The sequence below is a fragment of the Ischnura elegans genome, chromosome 13 (genome assembly GCF_921293095.1).
Source record: "Ischnura elegans chromosome 13, ioIscEleg1.1, whole genome shotgun sequence".
Lineage (NCBI taxonomy): Eukaryota > Metazoa > Arthropoda > Insecta > Odonata > Coenagrionidae > Ischnura > Ischnura elegans.
The window spans coordinates 15,879,124-15,891,528 of NC_060258.1; the positions used below are offsets into that span (position 1 = coordinate 15,879,124).

The 12,405-nt window shown below is 39.3% G+C and overlaps 1 protein-coding gene across 2 annotated transcripts in view; it reads right to left on the reverse strand.

The window, feature by feature from the left end:
- Positions 1-1,463: 1,463 nt before the first annotated feature.
- The window catches only part of LOC124170449 (oocyte zinc finger protein XlCOF6-like), a 45,531-nt gene continuing 34,589 nt past the window's right edge, over positions 1,464-12,405 (reverse strand). For both annotated transcript variants that reach the window (XM_046549178.1, XM_046549177.1), the window contains 3 exons: positions 11,540-11,852; positions 7,137-7,473; positions 1,464-2,227 (listed from right to left, as the gene is read on the reverse strand). In XM_046549178.1, coding sequence (XP_046405134.1) covers positions 1,514-2,227; positions 7,137-7,473; positions 11,540-11,852 — 1,364 coding nt within the window. In that variant the 3' untranslated portion in view covers positions 1,464-1,513. The remainder of the gene's footprint in view (positions 2,228-7,136; positions 7,474-11,539; positions 11,853-12,405) is intronic.

The following is a 12,405-nucleotide window of genomic DNA, read 5'->3' on the forward strand; positions in this document are numbered from 1 at the left end:
TGAATCGCTTTCACCAAGTTATGCCTCAATCAATTTAGTAAATTTGTTATTTTGACCATCGGAGGTCAAAAAATCAACAATACAAATCCATTAATTGACATGGTTACGGTTTTTGGACCTGAGGAAACCGGAAATAACACTTTTATTTACGAAAATTAAGACCATTGACTCAGTAAGGTCACAGTCAATAAGAATAGGAAATGGGTTACCAACAAAGGTGTCGATCCATGGGATTTAAAGGTTGCCCAAGATATTTTTAGGTCATTTTTGACCACTAATTTTAGTAAATTCGTAACCTTTTCCCTACTATAAATGTATATATACATGTGGACGTTTCCTGATCTGGGAGACGACGGCCGTATATATATGTGTGAGATTTTCCTGGCCATGAGAACGAAAGCCGTATAAGTACGTTTTCTAGCTCTCCCCCTTTTAGGACGGTCACGGGTTTACGTCGTCTTTGTCTCGGGATCCAACCCTGCGGGGTTTAGGATTTACCCTCGGAATCCGGGAGCAGGTATCCGGACCCTTCGTCTTTTATAACTCCTCTCAGCGGTACGGGACAGCGGTCATACAATGGTGTATCCAGTCAGTTTTCGGAATAAATATTTGTTCATTTCTCATAAAAAATAAACTAAGAATTGAATTATTTGTCTTTTGAGCAGCTTTTACAATTTTTAAACAAAATTCTACGATAAGTATTAACTTATATCTGGAGTTATGTATAAAAATCAACATGGAAATTGTTGCTGCATTAAATGCGTTAATATTGGCCTTAGAACTTTGTTTAAAATTTGATAATGCTTAGTAAAAAAGAGGAATTCATTTCAAAGTCTGCAATTTACGTGCAAGCAACAATTATCCATGTGCTAAATACACATAAGCAATGCATAAGTTGACAGCGAACCAATGCAGCAGGTATGGTCGTAAACTCGGTAAGGAGGGAGTACAACTACTCTCGAAGTCCGAGATAATGCGGAGTCCCTGTGTGGAGGGGTCGTAAAAGGTTCAGCGAGACCCTTCTTAACGAATGCCCTCCAAAAATGCTCCGTACCACGAGAAAGAAGAGTCTCTTGGGGCTCAGTACAGCAGTCATGCTAAGACGAAAACTCTGCCGTCTCGAAAGTGTTAAAAATTAAATAGAAGAACCTTGTGCTTTCACATTAATATTCAAAAAAGGTCAAAAAATCAACAATACTGATAAATGAGGTGCAAAACAACTTGGGCAACCTTTAAATCCCATGGATCGACACCTTTGTTGGTAACCTATTTCCTATTCTTATTGACTGTGACCTTACTGAGTCAATGGTCTTAATTTTCGTGAATAAAAGTGTTATTTCCGGTTTCCTCATGTCCAAAAACCGTAACCGTGTCAGTTAATGGAACCGCATTGTTGATTTCTTGACCTCTGAAGGTCAAAATAACGAATTTACTAAATTTATTGTTTAAGGCCCAACTTGGTGAAAGCGATTCATTATTAAAATTAAAAAGAAGAACTCTGACAGTCTGCGTACTATTCGCTGTCGTCTGAAGTGCCAGATGATCGGTCCCCAACTCCCCCACCCCCTCCCCCGTGCTTCTTCTTCATGTGGTCCAGGTAGTAATACTTGTTCACCGTCTTCAAGTTGCACTGCTTGCAGCTGAACGTCTCGCGATTGCCCGAGTGCAGCTTGCGGTGAGTGCTTAGATTGCTTGCTTTGTTGAAGGCCTTCCCGCACACCTCACACTTAAAAGGCTTCAGATCCGTGTGCGTTATCTCGTGCGCCTTCAGGATCGCATTCAGGCGAAACGCCTTTGGGCACAGGCCGCACTTGAACGGTCTCTCCTCCGCCCCGGATCTGTGGTCGTTGCGCACGTGGTTCGTGAGGCACGCCTTCGTCTTGTACCGCTTGTCGCACTGAGCGCACGAAAACCCCTTGCCGCTCGAGTGCGTTTCCATGTGCTTTTGGAGGGAGCCCTTGGTCGTGAAGGTCTTTGCGCACGTGTCGCAGCTGAAGGGCCGTTCTCTGGCGTGGACCGCCCTCATGTGATGGATCAGGTTGGACGAGACCGAGAAGTGCTTACCGCACACACGGCATTCGTGTGGTTTGACTCCGGTGTGGGATCGGGTGTGGAGTCGGAGGTCACTCTTCGTCTTGAACGCCTTGGGACAAGAGGCACACTGGAACGCCCTCTCCCCCGTGTGGATCAGAACGTGACTGTCCCTCAGCGTCTCCAGCGTGAACTCCTGTCGAATGAAAATCCACAAGAATACTTGATTACACTATATTCAGTAAATTGGAACGTTACCAAAATGGTGAGACTGTTACGCAGAGCTGCATACTACAGCTGTAAAGTACACTCGCGTTAATACTAACAACGTTATTACGAATTCCTCGTTATTACGAGGTTCTCGTTATTTCGAAGTGGCTACTTATGACGGTGATTGGAACAATACAAATCGGAATTGATCACTTGGTAGAGAAATAGGGCAATCATCACGTGACGGTTCCTCAGCCTCTCCAGCAGAAACTCCTGTAGAATAAAAATCCACAAGAATACTTGATTACACGACACTCCGTAAATTGGGGCGACACCAAAATGGTGAGACTGTTACGTAGTGCTGCATACTAAAGCTGAACGGTAGACTCTCGTTAATACTGACAACGTTATTACGAATTCCTCGTTATTACGAAGTCGCTTCTAATGACGAAAGGAAAGAAAAAAAATTTCAAGATACAGAAATAATATGCCATGCCAACAATTACTGGGACCGTGTCGTAAAGGAGGCAGTGGAAATCAGACTTGAGAAGAGAAAAATGAACAGAGACGCCGGCTTCCATCTGAGCAATGCGTGGAAAACAGCCCTGAAAATAAACTGAAGGGGGAGAGGACACGCATTGGCCCGACCGTCGACCAATCAGAGCCCACCTGAACCCAATGCAAAGGTATATAAGAAGGACACATTTTGGCTAATCCATTCACCCTGAATACGATGGCAGACTTAGCCTTCGAAACTTCAGTGCAGAAAAACCCTGGGACCTGAAAACATACTAAAGCTGTACAGTAGACTCTCGTTAATATTAAGTCATTACGAATGCCTCGTTATTACGAAGTCGCTTCTAATGACGAAAGGAAAGAAAAAAAAAAACATTTCTAGATACAGAAATCCTCCCCGTAGAGGTTCCAAATTTTAGTTTTAAGGTTTTCGCAGCGATTAGATGCACTATTATAATTCATTTTCGGGTGTACGTCTGCGTGCTTAATATTTAACTCAACGTTTCGTTCCACTTACTGGGAACGTCGTCAGGAGAGTGAAAATATAAATATCTATCGTACCGTTGGAAAAACTGGTCCATTGTTGTCAGGGTATTTAAAAAAGTAATCAGGAACGACGGACCGGATTGCTCGCATCCTTGGAAAAGCCAACGTTGAAACCAGGTTTGGCACGTTGAGGAAGATCATAGACCTACTTCCATCCGTCATTGATGCTATTCCCCCATTACAAATGGAAGGCATATATGAGATTCCGTGTTCATGTGGGTCTAGTTACATCGGACAGACCATACGGAAGATAGTGACAAGGCTGAAAGAGCATGAAAGGGCGCTGAAGGCAAGGCAATGGGAAACTTCAGCTGTCGCCGATCATTTTATGTCGGGGCCAGGACACAAGATCCTCCTGGATGAGGCCAAATCCATTGCAAGAAAATCTGCATATTATCCACGGCTTATTAGAGAGGCGATAGAAATTTCTAAACGACCTATGAATTTAACAGGGATGATGGATATAATTTAAGCCATGTGTGGAAGAGATACATTTCGAAAATTTAATAACAATATTCCACTTTTCATCTTCCTTTTTATAGTAGATGTTTTAAAGAAGTTGGCTTTTATTTTATTTTTATTTACTTTTTTAAATACCCTGACAACAATGGACCAGTTTTTCCAACGGTACGATAGATGTTTATATTTTCATTCTCCTGACGACGTTCCCAGTAAGTGGAACGAAACGTTGAGTTAAATATTAAGCACGCAGACGTACACCCGAAAATGAATTATAATAGTGCATCTAATCGCTGCGAAAACCTTAAAACTAAAATTCCAGAGAAAGTAATTAAATTCTTCAGATACCCAAGAGTCAATACAACAGCCATTCTTCACATCACAGGATTATTCCATTTTTAGTAAATTTCATGCATTGTACAGCTATTTTGATTGATTTAACATTACTTTTAATTTTTGTGAATGACAAATTTAGCCATTAAAACTTGTTTTTGTCGAGTTTATCTAACTAATGAAAGCAGTGTTTCGAAGCACAGATTCCTCCTTAAATGGCGGTTTTCACACACACGTCAGATAACCTGTGCTTTATTTTGGCCTTCCCAATGCCTCGATTGGCATTTTTTGAGGAGGTATAAAAAAGTATACAATAAAACCTCTTTACATCGCAATGGAGGGGACCAAAATTTGGGCAATTTGACGAATGGAGGTTCTCTATAGAGAGGTTTTAGTGATGGGCACCATTTTATCATATCCTTCACATATGAAAAGCACTAATGTCTTTCAAACCATTATACAGTAGATTCCGTTCAATGGGTCCACCGGTTACTTGGGGCAGCTGCTTAATTGGGGCAGATCTTGAAGGACAGAATCCAATAGAGGAATATCCTCAGAATACAATTTTTTTAAATATTTTCCTCCTTTGATTTACCCTTATTTTTCACAAATGTTCCTACTGTTGCCCTATTTTGAAAGCTGTTATTTTTATACTATGCACAAGAGGATAGGACTTTTCTAGTTTTCTAGACTTTTCTCTAATACGACTTAGAAAAAGACATTAATTCAGCGTCGCCCGAGGATGTGAAAAATATTTTTAACGAAATTGTTGTAATTCTTAAAAATGACAATAAATTAGCTAAACTCGCTGATTTATTAATCAAATTAACAGTTTAATAAACTTATGTTGCATTATAAACATTCTTTAGTCTTCTTACTATCATTTCAACGTTTTTTTACGGCCATATACAGGATAGTTCGCCTAATTGGGGCAGCCGCTTAATTCGGGCAAAGTGCACAAATCCTGATATGTCCCAATTAAACGGAATGTACTGTATTTATGAGTTTAAACAGACATGCATGCATCAGTGAACATATACATATATATTATTGAATAATTACAGAAAGCGAACGCTATCGCATGATTTTAACCATGATTCGAGTGAAAAGGATGTGATCTCTCTCAATTCAACAGTAACTTAAAATGATTAGGACAGTTGGATACGTTTTTTCTTATTCACTCTTAGGTATGCTCTCATATTGAACAAAATGGCCACAACTAATGATTAACGTGAAAATTATAGCATATTTTAAGGTGTATAAGAAAAATAAGGGTGAAACATTTATTGCTGAAAATGTCATTCCAAGCACGTTATCAAAGCTGCATTAATGGTCTCTAGTTGTCTCGGTACGATTTGCGGAGGTAGTTAACGTGTCTCGGGGGTGTCTCCTTGGTTTGATAAGTGGAGGATTTTACGAGATATAGAGGTTCACCACAGAGAGGTTTGCCTATAAATTTACATGTAAATCCAACGGGACCGTACAGGACTCGAACTTCATCTGAGAAAATGCATGGCAGTATGTTTCTTGCGGAATTCGTCCAACTCTAACCATGTTTATGCAGTGGATGGTATTAACATAAAGACAACAGACAAAGTGAAATACCTGGGAGTTACAATAACCTCGAACCTCACGTGGGGAACACATAAAGAATATTTGCGGCACAGCCCTGAAGAAATTAGGATTCGTCAAGCGTATTGTGGGAAGATTTTCGGATGAGAAAGTGAAAGAAAGGTGCTATTTTGCTCTCGTCTGACCGCACCTTGAATATGCAGTGAGCTTATGGGATCCGGTGCAGAAAGACTTAATCCACGAACTGAATATAATACAAAGGAAGGCTGCGCATTTCGTCAAAAACTGCTACGGGCGTACAGACAGTGTTATTCAGATGTTAAGCGAATTAGGCTGGGAGCCGTTGGAGACTCGGAGGCTGCGCGCTAGGCTTAGATTGCTTGAACAATTGAGAATGGATATCTTTAAGAGCGACACAGAGAACATAATATTAGAGCCACACTACATTTCCAGATCCGATAGAAGCGATAAATTAAGAGAGATGTTTTGCCCAACGGATAGATATGGGAATTTGTTTTTCCCCCGAACCATAAAGGACTTCAATAAACGCTACTACCAACCTCGTTAGAGTACAGGCGGTCCCCGAGTTTCGTACACAATGCGTTCCCAAAAACTTGTACGAAAGTCGAATGTACGAAAGTCGAACCAATGACTTCCATATTAATTAGAGGTTACGTTCCAAAAGAGCGGAATATACTTACTAAAACCTTTTTTTTCTCAGAATTCATTTCAATTGACTTAATTTTAATAATATGTTAATAAAACTCCTCAAATCATCTAATTTCTTTCGAAAATATGCAGAAAATGCAAATAAAAGTTTAAAAAACAAGAACTCCGTTGGCTATCGAGTGAAACTTACTTACTTATCGAGTGAAGTAAAGTGTGGAATAAAACGTAGTTATTTTATTTCATTCAAGTTTGAATTACTCTAATTTATAGGAAATATACAATTAGAAGAAGTAAAAAATTTACAATATGCTGACATTTCAATAACATGATAAAATTCTCAAAAAGATGATGCGATGAGTCCAAGAGACTCACCTTGCCCGCATTAGGGTTAAGATATCCAAGACATTGAAGATATTTTCCAGTTATCCAGAAGATATTTTGTGCTATGTGGGCTGGTGATGTGTCAAATAGTACCTTAGTAATACATGATCATCTCGAATACGTACTCCAGGAATAATACGATATCGTATTACTCACAATAAGCAGAAATAAGCACATTTGAATCCCAGCGCCGCCAGATTTATTAATAGAAGCACAAATAGTAATTAATAAACACGGACAACTTTGCTAATCTTACAACAAAACAGAGTAGCCAGAGGCAAATACGTACTGAATGAATTAATAATTTAGCAAATAGTTTGAACTATCACTAATCAAAACTGAATAGTTGTCAACTAATAAAATAAAATGTGTGACTCCTTTCGTTCGTATTAGGGTTAATGAACAAGCATTGCGCTTACCTTTGGGCAATGGGGACACTTGTACGTGACTCCACTGTGTAGCTTCATGTGGATACGCAAGGCATTCATCGTGTTGTACTCCTTCCCGCAGTCTGCGCACTTGAAGTCGCGCAGGTCTTCGTGCGTTGCGCGGTGACACTTGAGGTGGTCCGCCCGCTTGAACTTCTGCGCGCAAACATCGCAGCTGAAACTCCTCTCCTCCGAGTGAACGGACAGCACGTGGGCGCGCAAGTTGTCCTTCTGCGAGAACCGCGCCGGACAACGGGTGCACGCAAAGGGCTTCAATCCCTTGTGGACAGCATCAACGTGCAGCCGCATCGTACGCTTGCGGGTAAACCTTTGAAGCAAATGAATCATCAAATGAGATAGGGCATTGGTAAATGAGATTTACAATAGAGTGGTTTCCTATAATGTATTTTTTATTGCCTAGATCGAAAGATTATTACTCCTACAGTACTCATTTCATGATATTAGATTTTTAAATGATGATATCTATTTTTCGCGATTAAATGAAAAGTGAAAATTTTCAAGCGCACGAAAACGCAAAGGCTAAGTATGAATGCTGGGAAAAGACCGTGTGAAATCATTCATATTCAGGCTGCTGCCATGTGAGGCCACCTTGGTGCGAGGCTATGAGCATCGATACGACGAAGGCTGCTAGCAGGTAGCAGAGTACACTGCTATCTGGTAGCGCTTGAATTAAATAAGGATTATTAATACCTTATCAAACGAAGAAAACTTTCCAACCATAGGCAGTTTTAATGGGTGATTATTAAGAGATGTTTCCCTGAGCTCTGTGCCTCATGCATGAATTAGTAATCTCAGACGATGTAAAACTCCCATCTACTCGTATGGAATCTAGGTCCTTGTGACGTCACGTGGAGTGGCATCGCATGGGCGCCAATCTGGCCTTTTTAAAATGAGGTTAAAATTCAACGTTAACATTCGTCTAAACTGGGATTTGTGAAACCAAATAATTTGTATTATATGAATACACTAATCGTGGGTAGGGAATCGCAATCAATGCCTTTCGTTTTCTTTTGATGAAGGAAACTACCCTACCGACTGATCGAGTCATCATTATCCATGATGACAGTTTCGTTGTGGAGGTTCGTTGGTTTGCAGTGCAGAATTGTGTCTTGTATTGGGACGATGCAGACCTCACAGGTATCCACAGTGGCGGCTCTTGAGTCAAACGCTGGGAGAGGCACACTCCACCGGGGGGTTGACATTTTTGAATATTTTGTGTATTTTCATGAGTTTTTCAGTCAAACTAGAGACCACTAATACAGAAAACAATCACTAACACTAAAACACTAACTAACTCGATTTAATCAGCTACAACTAGGCCTATTCACATTAAAACAACTCATGCATGCATTGGTAATCTCAGACGATGTAAAACTGCTATCTACTCGTGTAGAAACTAGGTCCCTGTGACGTCACGTGGAGTGGCATTGCATGGGTGCCAATCTGGCCTTTTTCTAATGAGGTTAAAATTGACCATTTAACATTCGTCTAAACTGGGATTTCTAAAACCAAATAATTTGTACATTATGAATGCACTAATGGTGGGTAACGAATCGCAATCAATGCCTTTCCTTTTCTTTGATGAAGGAAACTGCCCTATTAACTTCTTTTCCGTTCTTTTCTCGATAACCCATGATTCTGCTCCATAAATAAGGATAGGTCTTGTTATGGTCTTATAAATTCTCAGTTTGGTTCCGATGGATAACATATTTGATGTGAGCAGTTAGTCATGGTCAATAGCAAAGGAGAAAATGAGTCCTATCAATATAAATTCATATCGATATATGTATTTTCATTAGGAATCGTTACCCTCCAAAATTATTTACATGTGTGCATTGAGCTTTTCTTTCTTACCAAATTATTAAAATTTATATTCTCGTAACTAAATAAATAAGTCAGAAAAAGGGCTGTGTATCGAATGCACGCCTGGATCGATAATAACTTCGGATGTAATATTTGTGACCTCTGTGATAAGGATAAAATTCTTAAATTTCATATAAAGAAAGTATCAGCGCTCATTGCCTCGCCCCAAGGTCACCTAACTTGCAGCAGCGGGAACCAGAACGACGTCACATGGAGATTTGCCGGCATTCACGCTTACCCGTTGCGTTTTTGCGCGCTTGAAAATTTTCACTTTTCATTCAATCGCGAAAAACAGATATGGTCATTTGAAAATCTGAAAGTGTGAAATACGTACTCCAGGAGTAATAATCTTTGTATTTAGGCAATAAAAAAATAATAGGAAACCACCCTAATGTTAGAGAGGTCATTCTGGAACCTTTGTAAGTGAGATACCTCTAAGAGCAAGAAAAAAGTGACGGTCCCTTGAACTATGAATTATCAAGGTTTGACTGTAGATGGTTTAACACATTTTACTTCGACATTCGACAAAAAAAGACATTCATTCAGCGTCGCCGGAGGCTGTGAAAAATATTTTAAACTAAATTGTTATATCTCTTAAAAATGATAATAAATTAACTAAACTCACTGATTTATTAATCAAATTAATATTTCAATAAACTGGTGTTGCATTGTAAATATTCTTTAGTCTTCTTTCTACCATTACAAAGTTTTTTATGCCAAGAGAGTTCGCCTAATTGGGGCAGCCGCTTAGTTGGGGCAAAGTGCACAAGTTCCAACATGTCCCAATTAACCGGAATCTACTGTATTATAAATAAACAATTACATTAGAGAACTTAGGTAGGACTTGCACATATGCTTGTACTATGGGGAATTCTATTCCAATGTACTATTCAGTATCCTTTTCTGGGGCACTTCCCATCATGCAACAAATATTTTTAAAATACAAAAAAGAGCTGTTCGTCTAATGGCTAAAGAGCCCTACAATGCCCCATGCCGACCTATTTTTAGAAAACTAAATATTCTCCCTATTCCTTGTATCTATATTCTATCTGCTGTTATCTACATCCATAGAAACCTGTCATCTTTTTCTAAAAATCGAGACCCTCACCAACATTTCACAAGAAGCCATAATGACTTGCATGTAGATTATGCCCCGACCACAAAATGTTTACATGGATTGAGAAGGATGGGAATTCTTCTCCACAATCATCTACCATTATCTTTTAAATCGCTGAATGACAAATCTTTTAAAAGACAAGTGAAAGATCTTCTGCTTAATAAGCTGTATTACAATGTCAATGAGTTTTTTGCTGATCCCTTGTAATGTTTACTTTGATTTAATGTTAATTATTGTTTTGGTGTTGGAATGCTGTCTGCTTTGTAAATAGTTTCTACTATTATTATTCTTGACGTGCCTTATATTGTGTACAAACCTTGTAACTCAATCGCTGGGCAAATAAATATATTATTATTATTATTATTATGCATTTAATCCATGTAGGTGGCGGAGGATGTTATCAGGAAGTGTTAATCGTCGTTGAGAATAAGGCACCTGAATGGGATCCCCTTTGGAGTGCATGGATGATCGCATCTGTTCACCTCGAGAACGTCTTCGACTCACAACGTCTTCACGAATGTCTTACACAATGTCTGTCATACCCTTTTTCTGAACTGACGGCGGGTGACGATGCTTTGGATATCTCTACGCGATGCTTGAGGCAAAAATACTCGGATCTCGGAACAAGTAATAGAAAGCAGACTACATTAAACTAATTTTTTAAAGAGAATTCCAACTTTAGAATATAAAAATCTGCTTGTAATAAACTTTAACACTAGAACCGCCGAACTTTCCAAGCCCACCAAAACTGTGGCATGGGACGTTTTTGTCCCATTGACAAAATACGTTGATCCTGTCATGTTTAAGTATAATTGACGGTTTTTTTGTGGTTTGTGTGAACAAAACACGTGTTTAGGTAATGTTTAAAACGTTTTATTAAGTATAACTAGGAATACAGTAAACTTATTTTGATGTGTTTGTTGCAATCTCAGACCTGCAGACGTACCGGGCAGAGGTGATGCGGCCGGCACTGCGTGAGTAGGCGGCCGGCGCAGTGCACAGATTATTCCCTTCTGCGCTTCTAACTGGCAGAATAACGATATCTGTGCATCGATCCACTTCGTAATAAACTGTAATTACGCTAAATACAAAATAAGTGTAGAAAAAAAACTGAAATTGTATGTTTTCCCCACATGGAACAAAAAAGTCCCATCCTGCGGTTCAAGGTAAATCGTCGTTTTTCTCGCAAACCGAACATCACACAATATTTTCGATACAGTTCGAAAGAGCATAAAAAAAGAGTAAAATCCAGTTACTTTCAAATGGATTAAACCTGTAGTGCATGAATGGGAAACATTTGCAAAGGGCGATGGGACAAAAAAAGTCCCGTCCGTGGTTCTAATCTTAATAAATAAATAAAAAGAAAGGAAAGTGACTTGGAGAGACCTCTTACCGTTTTCCGCACTCTTCACATTCGAAGGGACTCTCCTTTGTGCCTTTTGCATGCACATGCTTCGCGTGGAGCCTCACCTCGCATGCCGTGCTGAACTTGCGTCCACACTCGGAGCACGCAAAGTTGCGCAGGTTGAGGTGTAACCGCATGATGTGCGATTTGAGGTTAGCTTTCTGCTTGAAGACCCTCTTGCAGTGATCGCAAATGAACCTCAGGTGCGTCTTGTATACGTGCTTGGTCAAATCCTTGCGGCTAGAGAACACGCAGTCACAATCTGCGCAAGGGAAGCTGCCAACACCTCCTGGGCCACCTGCTGAATGAATAGATTGTCATTTGTTAGTAACAAAAAAACTGTTGGATTTTAACAGTTGCCATAGGACTTTCTACAGTTACTGCTGAATTTTAATAGTTACTGTTGGATTTTAACAGTTACTGTTGGATTTTAACAATTACTGTTGGATTGTCTACAGTTACTGTTGAATTTTAACAATTACTGATGAATTTTAACAATTACTGTTGGATTTTAACAGTTACTGTTGGATTTTAACAGTTACTGTTGGATTTTAACAATTGCCATAGGACTTTCTACAGTTACTGTTGAATTTTAATAGTTACTGTTGGATTTTAATAGTTACTGTTAGATTTTAACAGTTACTGTTGGATTTTAAAAGTAACTGTTGGATTTTCAACAGTTCCAGTTGGATTTTAACAGTTACTGTTGGATTTTAACAATTGCCTTGGGACTTCCTACAGTTACTGTTGAATTTTAATAGTTACTGTTGGATTTCAATAGTTACTGTTAGATTTTAACAGTTACCGTTGGATTTTAACAATTACTGTTGGATATTAACAGTTTCTGTTGAATT